Source organism: Pseudorasbora parva, chromosome 14 (genome assembly GCF_024679245.1).
Source record: "Pseudorasbora parva isolate DD20220531a chromosome 14, ASM2467924v1, whole genome shotgun sequence".
NCBI classification, from domain to species: domain Eukaryota; kingdom Metazoa; phylum Chordata; class Actinopteri; order Cypriniformes; family Gobionidae; genus Pseudorasbora; species Pseudorasbora parva.
In genome coordinates this window covers 16,522,649-16,550,013 of record NC_090185.1, presented here as the reverse complement: position 1 = coordinate 16,550,013, position 27,365 = coordinate 16,522,649, and the positions used below count along the sequence as shown (strand labels likewise).

The following is a 27,365-nucleotide window of genomic DNA, read 5'->3' as shown; positions in this document are numbered from 1 at the left end:
CTGGGATTTAAACCTACAAACTTTCGGATACCATCACGTCTATTTAACAACTTGGATACAGACCTAGGGTTTTCCTGCAAAGAAAGCCTCAGGGCGCGAGAATATAGCACTGCCAGTTTGCATGACACAGTTGATGAAATATTCGAAGTCAAGACAAATAATGTGAAGAATATGGATCTTAAAACGTTCAAACGGCCGCGCCTGTCGAGGACAAAGAGATAAAGCTTAAACCTCCATGACTGACCCGTCCCGGACACAACCACACAGCGAATAACTTTGAGCGCAAGAAGGTCGCGAAGTGTCTCCTCAACATTCGTTTCTATTGACAAAAGACGGGCTTAGTGTCTCCACAAAGCGCTTTTACTGAAGAACTTTTCCCTTCAGTGTCAAGCCACAAGACTATGAAACCCTTCATTCATTATATTTATTAATTGGCTTCTTCTGTCCATAATGTTTCATTTCGGTCCCCTCACAAAGCTTAATGTGGGGAAAGGGAAATTGAGGTGACTTCCAAACGTATATCATAATCAACTTCTCGTTTTCCACAGTTTTGGAAAAAAAATATCTTAATTTTCATAAAGCTGGTAACCGTCATAAAAGGGCGAGGCTCGCGAAATCAATAGCGCTCGCGGTGTATCCCGATCGGAAAAAGACTGTCCACGCGCCATCGCGAGCGCGCACCAGCTTGATTCCTAGCGTCTCATTACTCAATACGAGAAAATTATCACACGTGAATTTCACAGAAACCAACAGTTTCACAAATCTTCGATTTGTTTTCGCTTTGAATAGACTGTGATGCACTGTGAAAAAAGGTCAGCAACTAAAGGAAAGTCCCGCAACGTGGGAAATGGTTTGTTAGCTAGTCAAGAGACGCTGACAGTACATCAAATTATTTAGATTTGGAAAATAGAGCAATCGCTACACAAACACCAACACCAACGAGAAATGTCAACAACATCGTCACGATCGCGGCACCAGTCAGCCCGTGGACAATGTGTTGAAAACTTGTCAACAAACACAGGTTTCAAGCAGAAATGTCAAATGTGTCAAAACAGAGGGAAATACGGGGATTCGTGGTTGAAAATAGTTCTAGGTATCAAGAACGAACCCGCTTTAGCCTTCCCAAAGGTCCGCACGAAACTGATCGTACGCAGATGTAACGGAACAAACATAAGCAGATAAGGCATGGAAAACATAAAGCTTCAAATGTTCTTACCTGAATGTAGTGATGCCTGTTGTTCATTGAGTCAGACGGAACGTATGGGGTTTCCTCTTTAAATGAAAGTTTTCACTATTTTAGTTTTTGAAGATATGCAAAGATTCCCGTTAAAACAAAGAGGATCAGATGCTCCTACTGAAAGCTGCATTACTCTGTAGCCTATATATAACTTAGGTCAATCTAGCAACACTAGTTTTCTCTTTGTTTTCAAAGGAAGTCCTTCAGAAGTTCAAAGTATCTCCGGACTTGCCGAATATGAATATCCACTCCTGGAAAAACTGTTAACACGTATAGGGGATCCATATACATCCATGCAGAAGCAGTCGAACGTAATTCCTTTGATTCAGAAGAGGATCGCTTCGACAGGAATCGCGTGAATGCACAGGTGGCGAAAAATCCCCGGGGCTCTGGCTGAACTGAACTCAGTCTGCTATATGACGCCTCGCAGCGCCATGTTGGGCTCGGGCTAGACAACGAGCGATCGAGAGCCACGCCGCGAGAACGGCAGTAGTGTGTTTGCTCGCGTGTGCACGGACCGGTCCTCACGCGCAAATGTACGGACCATTGGCCAACAAAACTGCCGCACGAATTCCCCTCGCTCTTAAATCTAACGGACCGACCGCGGAAAATGTCCCGTCTCTTTGTCCCGGTTCCGATACGCGATATCCCTGGCGCGATGAACGCTCGCGCAACTGCTGCTTGTGTGTGCGTGTCTTTTCGTAAGCGTGTGCAGCGGGGAATGAAAGCTGAGCGCAAGACGCCTGTCTCTCTCTCTCTCTCGCTCTCTCTTTCTCTCGCGCGCGCTCTCTCTCTCTCTTACCCAGAAGGCCAGTCGGGGGAACAACCGCAATTACCATAAACCCAGTAGGCTGCGCTCCCTCTGTACGACTCGATGCGCCCGTGTAGAATACAGCGAGAGGGGGTGTTTCGCACAGCACACGGGCTCCGTAAACAAAATTAATCGGCAGCACCGCTGAGAGGCTTCTGGAAAACCACAAAACTGTATTTTTGGCTTATATCATAAAGAGAGAAGGAGGTGGTAGGATGATTTATGGGGCGTTTTAAACCTTATAGATATAAATAGACATTAATGTAACTTTTTTAAGCAGAATACATTTGCATTTGTATTTTCAATTAAATATATGAATCAAATTTAAGCATTAAAATCCCACCCAATAACGTTTTAAAAAACTTACCATTGAACCCTTCTTGACCCCCTTCAGCATTTATCAGTCTTGGTTGCACTTTTTTTAATAACTTTTGTTGTCCACTGATCTAAATCTTAAGCCAAAGTTCATGTCAAGTGATATAGGGCCTATAGGCTATATGAAAAATAAATGGGTCATGGACAAACTTTCTTAAAATATGTTTGATACAATTTCTCAGAAGACAGCGTTCAACATCGTTTAAATGTCCTTCAAAAATATTGTTTTTCTTAAGATTAAGAAAATCTCAAGATTTTTTAGGGCTGAAGGCGTTTTTGTAAACTTGGGAACAAAATAGGCCTAATTGCTCTACAACTATTCATCTTACAGCAGTAGCCTATATATTGAACAACTTAGCCTACTGATATTATTAGATATTTATAATTCTTAGCGAGTTCCCACAACTAAACCTGAATGTTTGGATATATTTTTTTAAATTTTAGAACATATTTAGAACATTCATTTGTTAGGATGAAGTATAGTGCAAATAAGAATTAGTTAATGTTGAATATTGGTAATGGTAATTGAGCGACGTGATGAGTGATGTGGCGGCTCTGCGCGAGAGGCTGTTTTTGTCGCGCCGAGAAGAGGAGCAGGATAATCGCGCGAGCTGCGTGTGTAACAGGATTGCTCGGGGCTTTTACGGAGGATGTATTGGCCACAGCCTGACGGGCAAACCCTTCCCCCACGCGCAAGCATCATCCCCGGGGGAGGCGACCTGGAGGTCACTGCGCTGGGGAACGCGCTTAAAGAGCTCGGGAACGTGCTCAGAGTCCTATATTCACAGGCGAACGATCCGTGAATGCAGTTAGTGTAATGTAGATGTCCAGTATGAGGGTTGAAAGGGTCCCAAAACAGCCCCTCTGAGACTTTACATTTATTTATGTTTTATCTATCAGATATTTTCAATTCTGTATTGAGAGATCAGATGATACAATATGCTAAAAAATGACAGTCTTATGCAATATCATATATACACTGTAAAATCGAATTAGACTTACTTGAAAAAAAATGCAAACCAATTTCCTTTAAAAAAACAAGTTAAGGGAAAGATAGGAATAGGATGTCATGCTTACAAAATGCAGTTCACTTACACAAGAATTCTTCTAAGAGTACTTGATAATTTACTTTAGATTTACTCTTAGACTTACCATTGTTGTTACCATTGTTGTGTTTTGCATGCTGAATGTTGAAGTCTGTGTGTGACTCAATAGTCAACTGCAAGAAAATGATAAAAATACAAAGGGATTATATCAGCACAAATAAAAGTTCCACAGGTGTTTTTGACATAAGTGTAACATTTTAAACGATCATTACACAAAGGTAAGGTTCCTTTTAAAAGGTGACCTTCATTTCTGACTAAGTCAGTAACTAGTTAATTAGGAAGCTGACTTTTTACCTTATTACTTCTCTTCCTTTGAAACCAAATAACTGATTTCTTGTTGCATCACTACAACAATAGGAAGATTATAATATGAACGTTCATAATAATATGAAGTGGACAACCAAAGTAAATACTGATCACCATAATGGTGAGTTTTCTTTTTCTTTTTTGCTTGTCAAAATGGCACTCAAACAAATGTATTTTAATCTTCATAGGGTTTTGTGAGTAAACAAAGAAAAGTATGTGAATAGTTCAGATTACTTAAAACATTGAGTTAACTAAAAAAGTGTTAGTTAGAATCACTGTTGGAGTAAATTAAAAAAGTTCTGGCTGCTTTGGTCATATGTATTTTGGTATATTTGTCAAATAACATTAATAACACTCTGGTTTGTTTTTGAGTTATTACTTAAGAAAACCTGCTAAATAAAATCTGGAACTCTCAAGCAAGTTGTCTGAGATATTGCTTTGATGAAGAAATCCTGCCGTGTTAACCGGTAGCAATGAGGCCCAAATTCAATCAAAACATACACTAGCCTATCTGAAGACTATAAAATGTACAATTTTGAAGAGATAGTAAAAGAAAATGATACCGTTAACTACTGATAAGAACGAGACATTGCATCTTTGAGAGCAAAGCTCAGATTCTCGAGAGTTTGAATGAATGTTAATAAATGACATACATGTTTGAACAACGCGCGCATTATCCCAAGCTGAATCTCCGAAAATAAATCCCGAAATAAACAGGCCATTAGCTCCAATTTAACACGGCGAAGGCCTTATAGGATATTAGAATTCTTCATCTGACACAAACGCTCCCCATTCATTAGAATCTAAATAAATAAGAGGCGAGTGCGGTGGGCTTTTGTATTGTTGTTTAATCTGATCTCGTCAAGGCCGCCCCTACCTTCCCCCATGCAGCCTTCATTTATACATGCATAGGGTAGGGTCTCTCTCTCTCTCTCTCTCTCTCTCTCTCTCTCTCTCTCTCTCTCTCTCTCTCTCTCTCTCTCTCTCTCTCTCTCTCTCTCTCTCTCTCTCTCTCTCTCTCTCTCTCTCTCTCTCTCTCTCTCTCTCTCTCTCTCTCTCTCTCTCCCCCCCCCGTCCCACCCTCTTCAGCTCTCCATTGTGTTCAATGCCCGAGGCGCTGTGCTTCGCGTTTTCTCGCAGAATAAAGAGACAGAGGAAGGGGAAGAGACGAGTGAGTGAGTGAGTGTGGCCATCAGCGCCGGTGTTAATGTCCGCTCATCGAGAGATTGTCACTTGCAGGCGTGATCTGTCATTCAAGCCCATCAGAACAGCAGAGAACGGGCCGAGTCAGCGTCTGCACTCATGATCACTTATGAAAATCTGTCCTCATTCGTTTAGCTTTAGGCCTACTGACGTGGCACATCCTAAAACATAAAATAATGATACAAAAATAGACAAGAAAACAGACTTCTCAAGTTTTGGCATACATAGGCCTAGTCTTGTTCATTAATACCAAGAAAGCAAATAAATAAATAACACTTAAAACAACAATTAGGCTACATTTACTAAAACATTTAACTTTTAAAGTGTGTCATGGTATACTTAGCTTGGTCAAATGTTTTATTAAATAGCCTAAAAAATAAAAATAAATGTCTGCTAATCATAATAAAACTACAACTTTACTAATAATAGTAATAACACTTAAAATAACAATTAAATCGACTAAACTTACTTTAAAAAATGCACTTAAACGTTTTAAAAAAGAAGTTTTGGCATACTTAGCTTGGTAAATTGTTTTATTAAAAATAAAGAAAATTCTGCTGATAATAGTGGCAATAGCAATAATGGTGGTAATAATAAGAATAATTATTAAAATAAATTGAAAATATAATAGAAAATGTAAATAGATTTTTGTGTGTGCATACTTAGCTTGGTACAGTGCTTTATTGTTATAAGCTTACAAATAAATAAATAAACAAATAATAGCCTAGAAAAAGGCATACTACTAATAATTTTTATTTTATTTTTTATCACATAATTACAAAAAGGTACATTTTGTTTAGGTCACATTGTTCTACAGTTGACAACCCCCCCCCCCCCCTCCTTTTTTAAAATAATAATTTAGGCTATATAATAATAATTTGCTTCTCTATGACAATAATGAATAATTTACTGGCTCAGATGGTTGACACAGAACTCCAGACTTCTGCACCGTTGCCCTATCAGGGTCATTGTGTCGTCAGTGTCCCGTTGGGTGGGCCAGTGGCTGGGTCACTCTAATTGTCTGCTATTGAATTACCTAATGGAATGTGAAAATCAGAGGAGGCGTGTCACGGGGTCGCGCTCAGCAGTCAGGGCGGCGGCGCGCTCCAGTCCCGCTGTCATTGAGAGAACGGACCACAAACGACACTCTGTGCGGGACGGAATACATTAAACCCTCCGCCGGCAAGGAGAGGGGAAACAGTTTGCTTTTGAAACGGCCATGTTAAAGAGATTGTGCTTTTGATGTTTGATATCGATCAGGTTAATTGACATGTCAGTAACTCAAACTCTCAGAAGTTTGCTAGTTCTTTAGCCTACATGTTTATATGTAGCCTATGCATTCAGCTTTTGATCTATACATTAAAAAATGCATAGCCTAAATAATATGCAAAAAACAAACATGTTTTTTTTTTGTGGTTTTGTTTAAAATGTTAGGCTATAAGAACACCTCAAATATATCCTACACTTTGTCATTGGCATTTTAGAAGTTATTAAAAAAAGTTGTGCATCAACTCGCCATATATTTTAAAGTGGGTTTACCACATCAGTAGGCTAGACTACCTTATTGAGTCCTCGCAGTTTTTACTTTTAATTTCATTACTAAACACATTATTATTATTATTATTCATTATTAGCAGAATCACTAACAAATAGCCTAGGCCCCCATATATATATATATATATATATATATATATATATATATATATATATATATATATATATATATTATCATGTAGGCTACCCATTTCTACCCAGACTTTATTTTCAATGTATTAAATAATTATTTAAATCCCCTTTGAGGTATGAATGTGTTTTGAAGAATCATGACTCGTTTTAGGCTCCTCGGCCGAACATATGGAGACGGTCTGAATGCACGTGTAAGTAATCTTACGGGCTCTGGCGGGGAAATGATCGCTGCTGCGCGGAGATCGACGCGGGCGAGACGAGCGGTGAGTGACGGAGCAAGAGCTCCTCCAAGTGGACAGCGATGATCTCACAAGACGAGCAAGACGGTCGACGGGAGGGGGCTTGGAACCGCAAGACCGTTTATTGTTCGCTTGTATTTTATATAGCCTACATATTAAATTATATAATGACAGTTTAACGTCAGTAGTGTTTTTATTCTGTGCAGATTATTAAAAAGCCCGCTGAATTGTAGAAAAGATTCCATTAAAACGTTTATCAATAATTGCTCTTATTATACAGATTTCTAGGCTATTATTTAAATAATCAGAAAATGACTGCAAATAATGTTTTAATTATGCTGTGTAAGCTGACATAGGCATACAGATAGATAGATAGACAGACAGACAGACAGACAGACAGAAAGACAGACAGACAGACAGACAGACAGACTGACTGACTGACTGACCGATAGATAGATCATTCAAATAAATACTATAAAACTACATAAATTATTATTAGCCTAATAACTGAGCAAAGTATTAATGTGAGAAGGATACATAAAAACATGCATGTTAAAGTTAGACAAAATGTCAATGTTAATTTCACTATTGTATTAGGCTATATATAGCCTAATACAGTCTATAGCCTACTTTTGTTCAACTACATCAGAAGAAACTGAAATTCAATTGCATAAAAAATAAGAGTAATCCCTTACATCACTTTTCATGGAAAAAAGTAATTTTAAAAAGTAAAGCCTAAATTACAGTAGATAGATAGATAGATAGATAGATAGATAGATAGATAGATAGATAGATAGATAGATAGATAGATAGATAGATAGATAGATAGATAGATAGATAGATTAAAGTTTTAAGAGTCACACATTGAAAGCCGAAGCTTTGAAGAACTCACCGTGACGTCATGACGCACGACGTCACGCGACACGGCAGGTCTGGGTCATGTGACCGGTGTTGCGAGGAAGCGCAGTCCATCAGAAAATCCTCCCGAGATGAATCGAACAATTATGAACGCAGTATTTGCCCTGTTAGGACTTTTATCAGGTAAATCCGTGTTATACTTCATCTTTGACGTGTACGTGTTTGTATCTTGCAAGGTCTGTGTGTTTTTAACGGTTGTTTAATGAAATAATGGCGGCTCCAGTGAGATGCCATAATCCGCAGTCATATAAATGGATCGAATATCTCTCGTTTATACAGTTGAATTCGTTGAACTTAAATTGTTTATTCGAATTATGTACGTTGTTGTGTATATTAATCCCTTAAACTGTTAAATAAAAAGGGTTTCAGTGGTAAATGTTGATAGTGAATGAGGAAGCCCTAGCAGGTCATGTGACAGTCATGGTTCATTTAACAAATTCTACTCATTGCTGGCAAATACTATGGTTATGATGTTAATTATACTGATTATTCAGACGTTTAAATGCTATGGACTGTGCCCGGGCCTTCTAAAATCGAAAAGGCAGCTAGATATTTGTATGTGTAAAACCCTATTTATACTGTAGAAACATTAATGTTATAAATAAATATGTTAATAGTATAATTTGGGAAATATTTAGCGTCTGTTATGATATTAAATTTTTTCATACTTACTGTAATTCTCTATATGTATTTATTTATGTCCAATTTTATTTATTCATTTATTTAAATTAATTTAATTGTTGAAGCAAGTGTCATTTTTTGCAAAGAAAGTATGTGACTGAGAATATATCAACATTGCTTTCTGTATTATCTTCCATCAGGTGTTTTGGGTGACAGTTTGACCGTCCTGCGTAGCCCACAGTACGTGGCCTTCCGGGATGGACAGTGGCCCATATCAGGGGAAAAAATCCCTGATTTAGTCGCCCTTACCATGGGCTTCTCCGTTCGCGAGGTATCATGTCTGTTTAATTGTGAAATGGCACGTGTGATGTCTTCATGTAAATACTGTGGTGAACTTGTGGTTTTTGTCTGCAGGATCTTGATTGGCCGGGTCTGGCCGCCGGCTCGCTGTTCCAACGCCCGCGTGCAAACGCTCTGATCGTCGTGCGCGGCATGGACAGCCTCGACTTTCCGAAAAACATTTCCTCTTACCCTCTCGAAAATGTGAGTGATGCATTCTCATGCGCTTAGGTTATTTTAGTCTCTGTGGTGTATGTTTTTCTCTAGCTCTTTTCTTGCTTGTGTCTTTGACTCACATGTCAGTTCATCCCTAATTGAATAAAAACTTCCTTTAGACCCAGAAACCAGAAGAAAAAAAAAACATTAGAACAGCTAAATTTTTAAGTTTCTGAAAATCAGGATGTTTCAGGATTAAGTAGCAGCGTAATTTCCCCACAAGACTTCCCTTATTTGTATCATGAGACTAGTGACACTAATCTATCCTATCTATCTATCTACCTATCTACCTATCTATCTATCTATCTATCTATCTATCTATCTATCTATCTATCTATCTATCTATCTATCTATCTATCTATTGGTCTTTCTATCCATCTATCCATCCATTCGTCTATTCTTCTGTCTATCCATCCATCCATCCATCCATCTGTCTGTCTGGCTATCCATGTCTCATATATATGTATATATCTATATCATATAAATGTAACAAATTATGAATTATTATCTGTCCCTCCATCCATTTACCTAAATGTTTGTCTATCTCGTTCCAGCCGGTTCCTTTCACTCTGGACAGTGTGGCGAACACCGTGCACACTTTGTTTGCTGACAGCACCCCTGTGGTCCTGCAGCTCGCCCCTAGTGAGGAGGTATAACCACGCTGAATCTCTGGTTCATTATGACTCAAACACTAACCACACATATGTGGTGCTTGCAAACATACCGTTTGCACATGAGAAATGCTTAACCCTTCTAATGCACGGCTCGCAGGCACTCTTCAGATTTCGGTAGCCCAGTCGAAACATCAATTAAAACCATTTTCAAAATCACAAATATCAAAAAAGTATATCAAATAAACAAATTACAATCATCTAGGGGTGTCCCCCTAAGGATTTACACATTCGAATCAGAATTGTCAAATCTTTCTATAGTCGACTGATAGTCGAATCATCTATGTGTGTGTGTGAATGGGTTGTGAGGGGCACGACACTAGTCAGCAGGAGGGTAAAACTATTTTTATTTTCCTTTACACACTGCACACAGCAACAACTCTTAATAAAGCGACCCAAACTGCCTGCCAACTGAGACGAACTGACAGTGGCTTTCTAATTTAGGTTTAAATAAAAGGTAATGTGGTGGATAAACATTCGTAAAACGTTTTCTCATAACATTTTAAAACTGCAATCGAAATACAGAACATCACACAAATATATAAAAGAACATTTCGAAGAATAAACCTAAAAAAAATACCTGCCTAGGGAGGAAAAGAGCACATTGAGAGTTTTCTCCACCGTGCACCCGATCGTCACATTCAAATTATTCTGATTCTCAATGTTAAGCATGATGATATGGTAACAATGAACTAGGCTGCTTTTAAAGGAACATTTATTTAAAATTGCATTTCCTTAATAGCCTAAAGACAGACTTTACATAGCTCGTTGGGCAGGATGGTCATAGATTTTGGTAGCCGACTGTAAGATACAATAGCCCTGGGACGTCTGGCTAGCTATTTTGTGATCCCTGTGATGTAATCAAATGTAAAGCTGAAGTGAGATCTACTATAAAGAATATTTTATTAGACTGCCCTACTTTTAATACTAAAATCCAACATTGTTATTTATTTAAGAAAAGTAGTTTAATAGATTAAAAATAGTACAATTATCAAATGTTAAATTGTTAGATTATATCTTTTCTATTTTAAGATAATAATTTTTATTAATATTTATTGTAAGAAACATGTCTAATTGTTTAATTAAACTTATTAGTATTTTGTCTCCGTTTTAATTGTCTTATTTGCTGAAATGGCAATAAAAATAAATGTAAAAAATAAAATGACCTACTATCACCTCATATAAGGTGATTGTTTATTAATTATATTAAAAACAATCTATATTATAATTATGATTATTTTATATTGCTTATAATTATTAAAACAAATTAAATTACCTTTTAAACTGAGAGCGAGTTAAAATAATTGTTTGTGGTAATCGTCAGAATGTCACAGATGTAATCAATAGATCATGTATTGAACCCAGATTATTCATTTATTAAGTGTCTAATATCAATATATGTATTGATATTGTGTGTTTTAGAGGCTGTATATGATGGGAATGGCCAACACTGTTTTTGAGGATCTGCCCGTGACCCTGCAACAGATCCGTGGACGTCTGTCCCAGGATGGATCTGTCCTCACTTCCCTTCCTCTCAGCTCTCTCAGCCGTAACAACGAGGTGAATTTGTATATACACAAAAAACACAACGTTTTATTGTAAATTACTAACGTACACACACACACACACACAGGAAAAAAGTATTTAGTCAGCCACCAATTGTGCAAGTTCTTCCGCTTAAAGGGATAGTTCACCCAAAAATGAAAATTCGAAAGGTATCTGCTTACTCCAGGCCATCCCAAGTGTAGGAGTCTTTTGTTTATTCAGTAGAGCACAAATGGAGATTTTTTACAACAGACGACACATTGATGTCTTAAGACACGAAACGATCGGTTTGTGCGATAAACCAAACAGTATTTCTATTTTTTTTTTTACCACAAATATAACACCATACCCAAAAGCCCAGAAAGGAAGATCAATGTTACACGATCTAGTGTAAAGACATCACTTCATGAGTGTGAGGGCTCTACACGATCTGGCATAGTTTACCAAAACGCCAGAAGTGATCTCGCACTTGTATACCTCGCTCATTTTTTACAGTGCACAGTAATTGTAATCTTATTCTGTCTCTCATAGTTGAAATGTACCTGATGAAAATTACAGGCCTCTCTCATCTTTTTAAGTAGGAGAACTTGCACAAAACTGGTGGCTGACTCAAAATACTCTTTTGCCCCACTGTGTGTGTGTGTGTGTGTGTGTGTGTGTGTGTGTGTGTGTGTGTGTGTGTGTATAAAATGTAACATTTATGTTTATTTATTTATTATTATATACAGTATATGCACATTTTATGCAGGCATGGACTGTAACAGTTACTGAAGTAGTTTTTCAGCAATAGTAGGAAGTGGCTTCTACCTGGCTGAAAATATTAACATGTGAAAGTAGTTGTTGCATATCGAAACATCAGTAGATACACGTTGTGTTTTTTTCCCACCCCAAAGTAGACGTTGGTCTAAATATACCTGTTGTGTGTCTTTCAGGCTGATCTTCTGTTCCTGTCTGAGGTTCAGGTGCTATATGACATCTCAACTCTGGTCAGTTTCTCTGATACACTTCATAACACTTTGTCCCATATAAAACAGCTGTGCAAGAGTTTATGGAGTCAGTTTTGTTTCTTAGTTAAAATATTTGTTGTTTTGGTTATCTAGTCATCTTTGAATCAGCTTCTTTGTCTCATGTAGCCAGTTTCTTCAGCAACTTTATTGATTCTGTGTTATTGAAGTGTCTGTTTGCTACAGCTGCAGAAACACAAGCATCTGGCTAAAGACCCGGCTCCTGACCTGTACTCCCTAGAGCTGGCGGGATTGGAGGAGATCGCCCGCCGCTATGGCACGGACTCCCCTCAGTTCATGGACGCTACCAGGATCCTGACGTTAGCTCTGCAGAAGGTAATGAGCATGTGTCTGTCATCTTAGGTTCTCCATTTCACTTTTCCTCTGCTTTTCTATATAAGCACGCTAGATGTTGGACTTGCGTCTCGCATCTTATGGTGTTCTTAAAACAGCACTCAAGTTAAAAGAAGTTTAACGTTTAAAAAAAAACGCATCTCAACACCTTTTTTTCCACTGCCACTGTCTTTTGATTTTTTTCTCAAGACATGGGCAGTCAAAAAGGGGCATTTTGGGTATAGTATAATTTGTATTCAGTATTAATTAGCTGTTTTTAAGATGTTTATCAAATGTTTTAATGATGCTAAAGTAACACTTCCCAGATGATTCAACAAAAATATTTCCAAAAAAAATAGATATAGCTATAGTGGGTGGGATATATTAGGCAGAAAGTGAACATTTTGTCCTCAAAGTTGATGTGTTATAAGCAGGAAAAATGGGCAATGAGTGAGTTTGACCAGGGCCAAATTGTGATGGCTAGACGACTGCTGCAGAGCATCTCCAAAACTGCAGCTCTTGTGGGTTGTTCACGGTCTGCGACGGCTGGCCTGTGTGGTCCGATCAAACAGACGAGCTACTGTAGCTCAAATTGCTCAATAAGTTAATACTGGTTCTAATAGAAAGGTGTCAGAATACACAGTGCATCAGTTTGTTGCATAGCCGCAGACCAATCAGGGAGCCTGTGGAACACATGGCACCAGGATGCACTATTGGAAGAAGGCAAGCCGGCAGAGGCAGTGTGATGCTTTGGGCAATGTTCTGCTGGGAAACCTTGGGAACATCCGCATGGATGTCCTGCTATCCATGTTACTTTGACACGTACCACCTGCCTAAGCATCGTACATAGACCATGTAGACCCTTGCATGGAAACGGTATTCCCTGGTGGCTGTGGTCTCTTTCAACAGAATAATGTGCCCTGCCACAAAGCAAAAATGGTTCAGGAATGGTTTGAGGAGCAGAACAACGAGTTTGAGATGTTGACTTGGCCTTCAAATTCCCCAGACCCCAATCCAATCGTGCATCAGGGGGGAAAATATTAGGGGGACACATGTAATCACGTGGGATCTCTGTGTGTGTGTGTGTGTGTGTGTGTGTGTGTGTGTGTGTGTGTGTGTATGCATGTATGTATGTGCTTGCTTTTCATTATTTGAAATATACACTCAAAAAAAATGATTCAGGCCCTTCATAGATATGACACATTTCAATTGTTTACTTTACTTAAACATGTCTAATTTGGACACAACTTAATTTAATTGTGTTAAATCAAACTAATATATTTAAAACTGAAGTTTACTTAATTTATTTGTGTTAAAACTACATTAAATATTTGTGCTGACATAACTAACTGGGCAGTGGATCTGTAGTTCCCAGCATGCTTTGCAAGGGACTGCGTTAGGAGAGTAAATTTGGGGATAAAAGTGTTATTTTATGTGTTTTTCAGTAAAGGGAAATACGTTAGTGTTTAATTTTCAGTTCTGTTGCACATTGAGGAGTTTCTGTCATTTTGCGGTTCCCGTTATGCAGAAGAGTAGTGCCTGTGTGTAGGCTGTGGGCACTTACACACATTCATTGGATGGAATTCCTGCTCTCAATTAAATTTTAGTTTGTCCAATGAGTTATTTTTGCATTTTATAAAATTGTAAAAATATGCTTGCTGTTATTTAAAAGTTGATAAATGTCCACCTTACATAATAAACGTAATAAATGAAGCATTCAACATTATTAAGGAAACTGCACATATAAACATTATGTAACACCGTTGCCACTGGCTAATTCAAATGGTGTGTATTTACTTAAAGAAATTGTGTCAGCTTTACTTGAATTTCTTTTGTTACTAAATTGTTATTTGTATAAAATTGCTCAATATATTTGTGTGCAACCACTTGATGCTGCTTTAAGTAAATTCAACAAGTCATTTTTTTGAGTGTAGTTTTTTTCCCTTTGATTTTATTTCAATTGTTAAATAAAAATGTTTTAATTAACTTCAGCCAAAAAAGAGCTTAAGAGCCTGATGTAATTATTAAAGCACTATTATGACAAATAAAGTATTTAATTAGCTCTCAATTATCCTTGTCTTGTCATGAACATAAGATCATATTTTTCATTTATTATTATTCATTAAATTTCATTATTAAATTACCTTTTCATACAAAGTGGGAGTTCCAGCTACAAAACATTTTTTGTACTAGATGGTATATTGTTTTTTTGTTGTTGTTGTTTTTTTTTTAAATAAATAAATATTTTTTTGTTGTTGTAGTTTGGTGCTAAACTGTTTGTTTGTGTATGTCCGAAGTTCGCAGACGATGTCTCCAGCGTCTATGGAAACAACGCGGTTGTTGAAGTCGTGACTGTGAAGACGTTTGAAGCCCCTCTGACCAGGAAGTCACGTTCCATCCTCGAGTCAAAGCAGATCGTAAGTTTCTGTATGAACCCAAGCATTTCCTACATAGAAAACATGATATGAAGTGTACATATAAATGTGCTGATGTTGGATCAGGTCCACATTCCCAGCGTTATTTTTATTCGTCAGGGTACGAGAAGAAAGAATCGATTGAAGACCACTGCTGTAAGACATTTAAAGTTGAATGCGTAGGCAGCAGTAGTTGGTTAGTTTGCACTAGCGTGGTTTTTCCTTTTAGAAATAGTAGCAATTGGTTATAGCTTAGTGGCCATCACCTTATTCAACCCATAACCTGTTTGTTTTGTTCCAAAACAAAAAGACGGTTACGGTACAGTAGAAACCACCGCGACCTACTTTTGAACGCTGGGCCTGCATTGAACGCTAGCATGTGGTCGTTTCAGAGTAACCCAGGAAGCCCCTACAACCTGGCCTACAAGTACAACTTTGAGTACGCCGTGATCTTCAACATCGTCCTGTGGCTGATGATCGTGCTAGCTTTAGCCGTCATCGCCATTTCCTACAACCTCTGGAACATGGATCCAGGATACGACAGCATCATCTACAGGATGACCAATCAGAAGATCCGAATGGACTGATGAAGTCAGTCGAATCCCATTCCATTTTGTGTTGCGTATTGAAGTGAATTTGAATGTGTGTGTGTGTGTGTGCACCACTCAATTGCTCGTTGTATAAATGCTTCGTCTTTTTGACACAATCGAACACACAAATAAAGATTATTTATTGATGCCTGTTGATAGATAGAGAGAAATAAAATGCTTGTCATGGTTCTTAATCGTCATGTCTGGTAGATTTGCATGATGTGAATCTACCGGAGAGGAAAATCTGATGTTAGGATGTAAAGAATTGAAATTGAACTCTATTTATTGTTTGTTGTTCCATTGATTGTGCTCCTGAATCCTGGATATAGTGTAATTACACCATTCCCATGTACATTTGTTTAATTTGTCATTGAATAGAACTATAAAGTGGAAAATTATACATATTAAGTATGACTGTTTTTGTGTATAGATGTTGTTAATGCCTATGAAATGTTGTGTTATCAAACAAAATGTACAAATGTAAGTGTAACTCAAATAAAAACTCCATCTGTCACTTAAGTCTACAAGCTTGCATCACTTTACTGAGACAGACATGGAACAGAAAGTGTACAACACTGAAACTTTACACTTTTTGTAGTCCGATGTTTTTTGGAACATAAGAGAATCGCATTGCAACTATCTTAAAGTTCAGACCTTTTAACTATTTGACTAATGCATGGAGACATTTTGCTTCCGTTCTCTTTGTACAAAAACTGGAAGTGGCACCAATGTTCCCACATGACATTAACGTGGCAAACCTTGTGTCAATGTTGCACAAACACCAGAGTCTAGACATGCATGTGCTTTTCTTGCTGTGTTCTACTTTGTTTGACGTATGATTCATTTCTTGCACTTTTACCCAGCTTTTTCAGGGGTTTTCTGAGCTAGTTTTTTGGTTTTTTGGGGGGTTTGGGTACTTATCAGCTGATCAGGTTGGGTGACCAGCTAAACACCAGCATGACCAGACTGTAGGAACGACTACATCTTAAACCAACAGGGTTTTATTCAAAACTCACAACAACTTTCTATTTTCTAACGATAAACAATAATTTTAACAGAGCTTAATAATTTGGGTTAATGTTATTTTATATTGTTTGTGGTATTTAATGTTTAAATATACTATTGTTGATGTCAATACCATTTGAAATGTTAAAAATGTATTTACATTAGCCAGGATAAAAGTATCGTTCATTGTTTTTTCATGTAAATGCATTGAACTTTATTGTAAACTGTAACAATGAGAAATTATACAATCAACAATTTTGACAACACACTTTTTACATAGCTTTAACTCAATAAAATACTACAAAATACAAATTTTATAAACAAGTTATACATGATTCAACTCATTTTAAGTTGGTTTGATGAATTTTAAGCTGAAATGACTTAAAAGTTGATTGTACTCAAATTTAAGGTAGCATTTTTTACCGTGCGCTTCTGTCAATGTGTCTATGGTTGCTTGGTGGCAACACCCAACAAAATATGTATTTTATAAATAAGTAAATAATATGATTTAATGCAAAGTTAATCCTGCAAAAATCGGAAACGCCCAGAAAGGTGTCGAACCACCTCAACAGCTTTGCAGGTTCATGTGTTGAACTCTGGATGTGCCTTTGGCTTCTGAAGAAGGATGTAAGTGCCGTTGATCAGTTTGGGATTTTCTTCTCTTGAATATGTTGGCAACTCGATTTCAGAATACTAGAAAACCATAAAGATAAAATGAGCATCTTTATAAACAACTTTATTTTAAAAAAAAATTGCTGCACATGTGAACACAATATGACAGATTTCGTTAAACAGTTATTTTAGCTAGCTGCATGTTTTACTGTTGCTTAAGATTGATATTGTGCAAATTGTCAGTCACTGCATGAGTCACCATCATTTGACAAAGAACAAGTTTCTAAAGATCTTCAGCTACTAGAGAAACACTAGAATAACTTGACATTTTAGCTGGAAAATTTGGCAAAATTGTGAATCATAGCAACGTTACACGTCTTACCTCTGCGGCGTTAAAGTCCTCGAGCTGTTCTGGTTCGACATTCTGACGCTGTTGTCGATTTTTTGTGGGCTTCATACATTTGAGTATTAACAGACCTATAATCATACATCATAAAATAATACTTATTAATTTAATAGAATTTCTTAATAAAGGAATATACTAAACTTAATTAAAATGACACTATAAACAAGCAGGCTTCATTGAAATGTTTTTATACTTTTTGTGTGTGCAGAAATCTCACCTGTTATTGTAATAATCAGCACCACATTCAGTATGATGGATATAATAATCAGATTGGCATGCTCCTCACATTGGGTTTGTGGGTGATTTTTGTTTTCTGTTTGATTGAAATCTTGGGCAGATTCTGTTTGAATAGAAAAATTGTATCAGTTTTGTGTTTTAATGCCAAATATGATTAAAAAAGGCTGATAGAGTTAAATCTAAGCACATATAATTGTAACAGATAATTTATTTTTGAAGCTGTTTTATAGTTATGAATTATACATACATTTGATATTTCAATTGTAAATGTGATTTAGAAACACTTACCCGTGATGTAAAGTCTGGTGCCATTGCTGAGCTGTAGAGCTGTGCCTGTTTTTGCACAATAATATATTCCTAATTCATCAATAGTTATGTTACTAATAAATAACCGGCTCAAAGTTAGTGATGAATATTTGTCTTTCAATCTTTCGTTATATACATGAGATGATGTAGATCCTGATGAGAAAGTTCTCATTATCAGCACTGGAGAATCTGACAGTTTCTGGAAAACCCAATAAATGTCTTTTACTCCAATCTGGCAGTCTAAAGTCACATTTTGCCCTAAATTCACTCGTCTATCTGTTAAACTCTCTGTAGTTTCACACACCAGCAGACCTGTGGAGATAAAACATACAGTAAAACATAATTCCTTCAAACTTCAAAACAGTCCAGTCTTGTGAAGCTCACAGTGAAATGACATTGAGTAACTTACAGAAGAGTAAAAGCTGCGGCGTCCTCATTCTGTGGTTGTTGAGCTCAAATGCTGTGAGATGGTTTACTTAACTACGAATATGAGCGGAAGTGCTACTGCACAAATACGGAAAAAAACTGAAAGGAAACCACCACACACCCTTGAAAAGAGGATGCAGAGGTTGCACAACTTGCACTGACCGGACTTTTTACTGATATTGATCAGGTCAGAGTGCATGAGATTCATGTACAGATCGTTTAGACCAATCAGTGTCAGGTTTAGACCAATCAGTGTCAGGTTTAAATCAGTTTTACATTTCATAAGTGCTATATTATCACCTAAACTAAATCTAATTGTGAAGTTTATTTTTCCAACAGAAAATAAGGCCAAACTTGTGATTTGTCTGTTTTCAGCACCAGTGATGACCTGTTTTCACACTAGCATGTGTGGGTTTAGACATGTCTACTTCAAAACGTTGAGTTAAGTTGACTTCATCCTTCCCCCGGGTCTTAAAAAGTTCAACTTTTTTTCTTTTCTTTTTTAAATTCATTGCAGTGATCCAAGTTCCTTAGGACTTTTATAGCACTTGAACCATGAATAAACACAAACTTGGATGGGAGGAGTTTAGTTTATTTGGTTGTAATGAGAAAAGTAACAAATCCTTCTCTCACGGGTCAATTTGACCCCCTTAGTAATGAATTGAATGCAAATAAATAATAAATAATGGTAATAAATAATGCTTTAGTACACCTAGAAAAAACTAAAATGCTCAAAATTAAAACTAAAATACATTACTATAAAATGATTTAATAATGTCTACATGTGTATCTGAATGCATTCTGAAACTAAAGGAAAATAAACTAAAGGAATTGACTTTAGGACCCAGTGGAAGAACGCATTTGCTCCATATAGAGCTTTAAGGGCACCTAGTAGCATGAAATATCATGTTTTATAAAAAGAATTCCTACAAGAAGCCAGCGGAGACACCCAAACTGACCCAATGTGAGATATTTTGACCAGATCAGAGCTATTATTGCATGTATTGGAGAGTTATTTTGAATTTAAGTTGAAAGATTGTGAGGAATGTGCTTAAATTATATTATTTATTGATCAAATTAATTTAAGTAATTTAAAGGTAACTAAAATAAAACATTATTAAAAAAAAAAAAATCTGCATGAAAAATGAAATGATGGAACCTTTCTGGACAAAAAGGGGTCATTTTAACCCATGAGGGAAGTTAAAGTTGCAATTGTAACATAAGTTGCAATAGCCTTTTCTTCACCTTATGTAAATCCAAATGAAATGGCTTCTAAGATGGAAAAAAAAGGTTGGGACTTAATACTGTTCATCTGGAATTGATCGGATAGTTGCTATTGGTCTATTTCGTGTGAGTGACAGCTTGTCCCGCCCTCACGCTAGTAAACACGTCATCGGGTGCCACATCAAAAAAAAAATCACAGACTCTCTTGAGTAGGTACTTATATTGTGCTTACATTGCCAGCGCTAAAAAGTGTGTTCTATGTATGAGTGCATGTAGTCGGACTATAAATATAATCCAGATCTACTATATTCGCTATATTATCATTCTCATGTGACCTATCAGGTGTTTCTCAAACAGAAGGCTGTGTGAAGGCTGCAAATCTCGGCTGCCACGTCATCAAATGGGGGAAAACCCAAATTTGAAGGGTCCTTGGAAGGCAGCCTTAGTTTGGCCTGTTTTGAAAAACGCATCATTCGTGGCCTTAAATCACCCACAATCCTTTGCATGTAATTTCTCTAAAATAAATTGACGGAAAACAAGTCAGTACTGTGCTTGTCTGAGTTTATTATGAAATGGAAGACAAACAATGTTTTTTATATGAACGCATAGATGTTATCTTCTGTACTAAATACTAAAATGCATGCAAAGGATTGTGGGTGATTTAAGGCCGCAAAGGATACATCTGATCCGTCCTTCAAAGCAGGCCGAATGAAGGACGTGGAATGAAGGTCTTCCTTCAAATTAAGGTGGACTTCAGCGACGTTTGATGACAGGACAGCCGAGAATTGAGGAACACCCAGTGTCCTGTGACCTCATGATGACTTTAACTATTTAAATACAACTGTTAATTATACATTTGAATTATTAATAATTACTCAAAGTACAGATGACACATATTACATTATATATAACAGCTATAAACGGTTAAATTGAAAATCTAAACTTGCAAGTTTAGCCCGTCCAGAGCATTAGAATGACCAATCAGAAGATTCGTATTAAGATTCATGACGTAACATCCTATCACACTAAAATTTTAAAAACCCATATCAAGCTTGACCAAATTTTAAGAAATAAATTACATTTATTGTTGTATATACGTACATAAAGAAGTGTAGGCTATATGAAATAAACGGGCACTGACGGCAACGTTGCACATGGAGGTATAATCACAGAAGTGAATGGTTTATAAAATATCACACTTCAAAATTTATAACTCCTAACTTAATAAAACCTACTGAGTGACTATGAGAAATGGTTACCCCAAAATGTATGTCTGTATGCATGGTCTGAGCTGAGGGACTTTAAATAGGTTATGTAGGCTATATCCTAGGCCTAAGTACCGGTTTATCTATTGTCACGTGTCAGATAGGGCTATATTTGATCCCAGACACACATCAAAACTTGTTTAGACGGTTCGTAGCAAAATAATATACTATGTAGAATGAACTCAAGTATGTTCTAAACTATTTTTACTGGTAATATCCGGACCACTTGGAGTGTTGATTTCCCTCAGCGCGTCAGGCTGTGATACCTATACCTGCGGGTAGATGGCGCCGTTCCCCTTCAACGGTGATGTGGCAAAGCGTGCAGAGATTAAAACATTGTTCTGTTTGTAATTATATACAAAAGTATATGGAAGATATCTAAGTCAAGAAACCTGTTTAAATAATTAAAGTGACAGTGATTAGAAGTAGAGGCGTGAGTCTAGATTTCGCTCGGCTTATGTCATGATTTCTTTTTTCTGTGGAATACAAAGGTTGACCATTCAGTTATGAAAAACATATGCAGAGAAAATGAGTTGTGACTGAGCCTCTTTGTCACCAACTGTTTGTTGTTGTTGGTGTTGTTGTTGAACGGAAGAAATATATACGGTTTGTAACACGTGGGTATTTGAAGGATTACTTTTTTTAGGTGAACCAATCCTTTAATGTTTTGTGTGTAAGTTAGCCTATTTTGATAGCTTTGTATTATTTTGGGTTTGCTTTTTGCCATTTTTCTATCATTGTGAATTCATAAAATAATCAAAAATCACTTATTGGACATAATCTTTATTTTTATTTATTTTTTATAATTACTTATCAAGGCACGAACAAAGAGAAGCAAAATCTGAAAAGATAGGCACACTGTCAAATTCTTTTGTTGGTTTAACTTAAAAAAGTAAGTAACCTGGTTGCCTGAAAATGTTAAGTTTATTGAAATTAAAAATTTGAGTTGATACAATGAAGGAAATTTGTTTAATAAATAGAAACTCAAAATATTATTGTATCTGAACCACATCATGAAATCATGAAAATAGCACTATTTGGCATGTGTCACTGCATCATTACAAATAAAACACACACAAATAGCCAATATGCTTACAAAATCGGTTAATAATATTTTAATAAAAGTTGTCGAATCTCAAAAAAATGTTCATTGTATAAACTTAATTTTTTTATTTCAATGAACTCAAAATATAAAGGCAACAAGGTAACTTTTTTTAAAATAATTTTTTACATAGCATATTCAATTTTGCATTACATTCATGTTTAAGTAAACAATCTATAACATCAGTCAACATAAAACAAACAATAACTAAGCTAACAATATTTAATAATTATTCAGCAGAATATATTTCTGGATCATGTTTGTCTAGTTTTTTTTTTCCAAAAGTGTTGTTGGTCGGTCGGGACAGACGAAACTCCACTTCAGAAAACTACAGAATTATTAAAATAATAATAATAATTAGTTGCTAATGTCCGTGTATAATTTAGTTTTTCAATGAAGAGGAAAGCAGAATAAGATCTGTTTTACCTCTTCATCATTTGTGCTGTAAAGCGGCTCCAGTTTCTCATCTTGACATTGCTGGTGTGTTTTCTTACACACTTGAAGTTTGATCTGCAATATGCCTAAAATACCATCAACATTTCTGATTAAACATTATAAAACTCACCACTAAAGGAATGTAACACTTAGCATTTCAAAGAAAGATGTATATTATTTGATTTGATTTGATACGTAACCCTGAATTCTCACCTATTATTGCCAAAAACATCACGATGTTCAGTATTACATATAAAACTATCAGAGCTTTCAGTGTTTTTGGACTTTGTGAGATATTGTTCACTTCAGTCTGATTCTGATCTCGAGCAGCTTCTGTTAACAACAGACAATAGTTTAGAGTTTAAACATCAAACACATCAATATCACAGATACCACTGATAGAAATAAAGGTTCAAATACAAATTTACTACATTATGAGCATGAATTTAGATCATGATATAACAACAGATCAAACTGGTTTGTTGAGATGTTTTCATACACTCTTACCGGTGATGTAAAGTCTGGTGCCATTGCTGATCTGTAGAGTTGAGCCTCCTTTTGCACAATAATATATTCCTAATTCATCAATAGTTATGTTACTAATAAATAACCGGCTCAAAGTTAGTGATGAATATTTGTGTTTCAATCTTTCGTCATATAATATAGGTGATGTAGATCCTGATGTGAAAGTTCTCATTATCAGCACTGGAGAATCTGTCAGTTTCTGGAAAACCCAATAAATCTCATTTACTCCAATCAGACAGTCTAAAGTCACATTTTGCCCTAAATTCACTCGTCTATCTGTTAAACTCTCTGTAGTTTGACACACCAGCAGACCTGTGAAGAAACACACAGACCATTCAGATTATTCTTTAAAAGTTAACATGTTAACAAATTAATCTCTTTAAAACTATCTAGGCATGACAAAATCAGTAAAAACATAACAATTGAGCGACTTAAACTTACTGAAGAGTAAAAGCTGCGGCGTCCTCATTCTGTTTGTGTTTAATGCAATATTTTACTGTGAAAGAGCAGAAGTGCTACTGCAGAATAACGATAGGACACCAGCAAACACTCTTAATAGTGGATCAGACCAAGACAAAGATATCAGAGGCCAATGAGTTGGTGGTTATTTTTCCACAGCGTGACTGAACACGCATTTAACATAAAGACCAGAGCTGAAGCGACTAACCCACAGCGGTGAGAAAACCTTCAGTGGGTGAATGCAGTGGGTTGAACTATAAACACCAGAAGACTCGCTACAGCACACGACATTAAGTCATGTTTTATTAGTCACATGTGCGACACTGCTTATTACTAAGGCCTATTTATTGACACTGAAATAAGTTAATAAACCCAGAAGTGTTTATTGTCCTCAAGGATGTTTTACAAATGACCCTACAAGTTTGATCAAATCATTAAAATGTAAGGCTGATATTTTATATTTTATATATATTTTAATTATCAGGGAAGAACAAAACACTAAACTTGGTATTCATCTGACAAAATGATTTGGCAAAAAAGGCAAACTGCAGCCAGAGGTTTTATTTTACTATGCAAGATACAATGCTTAAAAAACAAAACGCGTACAGAAACATATATTGACTAAACATAATCAGTTATTAATATATTGTTGGTTCTCTCTTGTTTTTGCAGGTGTTGATAGCCTGGCCAAAATTGATGTTCACACAATTGGGCATGTTTTATTGACTCCAGGCACAATTACGCAATATCAAATCTTTCAAATGTTTAATAATATTTGAATAAATGGTAAAGATGTCAATTTTCTTAGGCTGGATGTCACATTCGGCCACTGGCTGTTTGCCATTTTACATCAATGTTTAAATAAAAACCCAAAGTCAAAAGAATGAAGCCACTCAATAGAACTTGTATTAATATTTCATTTATAAGAAACGATCAAGGAAATGGCAAAAAAAGGCTGTGCTGAAAAAAATATAGATAATTTTGCATTATATATGTTTATGAAACAAGCATTAGTCAACAAGCTAACAATTGTACTCTCATTATTAAGCAGAATATGTAAACTTATACTGTATTTATAACAGTAAAATTTGACTGAAAATAAAAATGTTACCAATACTTTTCTGAGGCCAATAACACTTGAGTGAGGCAGAGGCCGCAGCCCTGTAGGCCTATATTTGGCCACTTTCTGTCATTGTGAGTTCACATAAAAACACTGAAAAATTCAAAACAACTTATTACAGAAATGTAACTTAAGAATATACATATATTTTGCATTACATTCATGTATAAGTAAACAATCTATAACATCAGTCAACATAAAACAAACAACAGTCAAGCTAACAATATATTTCTGTTATAATGTATGAGAGGATTCACTCTGGATCATGTTTGTCTAGGGTTTTTTCTCCAAAAGTGTTGGTGGTCGGTCGGGACAGACGAAACTCCACTTCAGAAAACTACAGAATTATTAAAATAATAATAATAATAATAAGCTGCTAATGTCCATGTATAATTTAGTTTTTCAATGATGAGGAAAGCAGAATAAGAGCTGTTTTACCTCGTCATCATTTGTGCTGTAAAGCGGCTCCAGTTTCTCATCTTGACATTGCTGGTGTGTTTTCTTACACACTTGAAGTTTGATCTGCAATATGCCTAAAATACCATCAACATGTCTGATTAAACATTATAAAACTCACCACTAAAGGAATGTAACACTTAGCATTTCAAAGAAAGATATTTTATATAATATTTGATTTGATTTGATACATAACCCTGAATTTTCACCTATTATTGCCAAAAACATCACGATGTTCAGTATTACATATAAAACTATCAGAGCTTTCAGTGTTTTTGGACTTTGTGAGATATTGTTCACTTCAGTCTGATTCTGATCTCGAGCAGCTTCTGTTAACAACAGACAATAGTTTAGAGTTTAAACATCAAACACATCAATATCACAGATACCACTGATAGAAAAGGTTCAAATTCATATTTACTACAGTATGAGCATGAATTTAGATCATGATATAACAGATCAAACTGTTTTGTTGAGATGTTTTCATACACACTTACCCGTGATGTAAAGTCTGGTGCCATTGCTGAACTGTAGTTGAGTTGAGCCTGTTTTTACACAATAATATATTCCTAATTCAGCAATAGTTATGTTACTAATAAATAACCGGCTCAAAGTTAGTGATGAATATTTGTCTTTCAATCTTTCGTCATACAATATAGATGATGTAGATCCTGATGTGAAAGTTCGTATTATCAGCACTGGAGAATCTGTCAGTTTCTGGAAAACCCAAAAAATGTCTTTTACATCAATCAGACAGTCTAAAGTCACATTTTGCCCTAAATTCACTCGTCTATCTGTTAAACTCTCTGTAGTTTCACACACCAGCAGACCTGTGAAGAAACACACATATCATTCAGATTATTTCTGTCAATAAAAGATCACAATAAAATCACACATGAACTTAAACTTACAGAAGAGTAAAAGCTGCGTCGTCCTCATTCTGTGGTTGTTGCTATGAGATGGTTAACTTAACTACGAATCTTAGAGGAAGTGCTGCAGAAAATAAGCAGAAGAAGAAAACCACCACTCCCTTTAATAGAGAATGTAGTCAAACATATTCAAATTGATTTAAGAAAAATTCTACTGTGAAAAAATTCTACTGTGAAAAATTCTACTTTTCAAGCTAGTCAAAGTGTACAAGATAATGTGGACGTTTTGTACTTAAACTTACGGAAGAGTAAAAGCTGCGGCATCTAATTTAGAGAATACTTGCAGGACACCACAAAAATAGGACACCAGCGAACACTCTTAATATAGAAGATCAGAGATGAAGACAAAGTTAGAAAAGGCTGATGTTTTTACACACGACCAGAGCTGAAGTGACAAACCCACAGCGGTGAGAAAACACACACTCAGAGCGGATGAATGCAGAGATACAATAAACACACCAAAAGACTCGCCACAGCACTCAACATTACACAAGTCAAGTTTTATTTGTCAAAATGCAACACGGCAGTAGAAGACCTATTTGTTGACACTGAAATATGACAATAAACTTAGAATCTGAATATTAACACACACATACACGGTTGTTGCTTTACATTAAAAACATGTTTAGGTGACAAACATAAGTCAACCCAACGATATTTTACTCTCATTACTTAGCAGAATATACTTCTAATAGACTGTATGAGATGATTTGGATTATTTCTGTCTTGTTTTTTTTCTTTTTGAAAAGGAACAAAAGTGTTGTTAGTCTATGCGGGACAGACAAAACTCCACTTCAGAAAAATATAGAATGGTTTTAAAACAAAATTAGCTTATAGTGTCTGTAGAAAGATTTTTCATCATGTTAAAGGATTTGTTCACTTTAAAATAAAAAATACCCCATGATTTACTCACCCTCAAGCCATCCTAGGTGTACATCACTTTCTTCTTTCTGATGAACACAATCTGGGTTATATTAATAAATATCCTGATGTTTCCCAGCTTTATAATGGCAGTGACAAGCTCAAGTGTATCCATTATAAAAGTACTCCACACACCACTTAATAAAGGCCTTCTGAAGAGAATCCATGGGTAGTTGTAAGAAAAATATCCACATTTAAAACTTTATAAAGTAAAATACCTACCTTCTGCTAGACTGCCTTCCGTATTCAACTTACGGAAAAGGCATGACTGGCACGACGTTGGATGTAGAGTAGGCCTAAGCGTTTTGAACTTCCAGAGGCGT

General features: G+C 36.2%; 2 protein-coding genes and 3 long non-coding RNA genes across 6 annotated transcripts in view; 2 read left to right on the top strand and 3 right to left on the bottom strand.

Annotated features, from left to right (window-relative positions):
* The window catches only part of bcor (BCL6 corepressor), a 40,730-nt gene extending 38,501 nt beyond the window's left edge, over positions 1-2,229 (bottom strand). For both annotated transcript variants that reach the window (XM_067415661.1, XM_067415663.1), the window contains exon 1: positions 1,217-2,229. The gene's annotated coding sequence lies outside the window, so the exon portion shown is untranslated. The remainder of the gene's footprint in view (positions 1-1,216) is intronic.
* LOC137040230 (uncharacterized) overlaps positions 1-6,935 on the top strand; it is a 112,665-nt gene extending 105,730 nt beyond the window's left edge. Inside the window, exon 6 of the long non-coding RNA XR_010897873.1 lies at positions 6,876-6,935. This is a non-coding gene — a long non-coding RNA (uncharacterized lncRNA). The remainder of the gene's footprint in view (positions 1-6,875) is intronic.
* A 914-nt stretch (positions 6,936-7,849) lies between these two features.
* Positions 7,850-16,128, top strand: atp6ap2 (ATPase H+ transporting accessory protein 2). Its single transcript, XM_067415679.1, has 9 exons — positions 7,850-8,004; positions 8,703-8,833; positions 8,917-9,045; positions 9,612-9,707; positions 11,151-11,288; positions 12,206-12,259; positions 12,464-12,613; positions 14,908-15,027; positions 15,417-16,128. The coding sequence occupies exons 1-9, from the start codon at positions 7,953-7,955 to the stop codon at positions 15,609-15,611; spliced, it is 1,065 nt and encodes a 354-aa protein (XP_067271780.1). The 5' UTR covers positions 7,850-7,952; the 3' UTR covers positions 15,612-16,128.
* An 882-nt stretch (positions 16,129-17,010) lies between these two features.
* On the bottom strand, positions 17,011-18,342 carry LOC137040228 (uncharacterized). The gene is made up of 4 exons (XR_010897871.1): positions 18,163-18,342; positions 17,855-17,977; positions 17,614-17,708; positions 17,011-17,312 (listed from the first exon to the last, which is right to left on the bottom strand). It is a non-coding gene; the product is annotated as an uncharacterized lncRNA (long non-coding RNA).
* A 6,389-nt stretch (positions 18,343-24,731) lies between these two features.
* Positions 24,732-25,490, bottom strand: LOC137039824 (uncharacterized). Its single transcript, XR_010897766.1, has 3 exons — positions 25,402-25,490; positions 25,175-25,269; positions 24,732-25,073 (listed from the first exon to the last, which is right to left on the bottom strand). It is a non-coding gene; the product is annotated as an uncharacterized lncRNA (long non-coding RNA).
* Between the last annotated feature and the right edge of the window lie 1,875 nt (positions 25,491-27,365).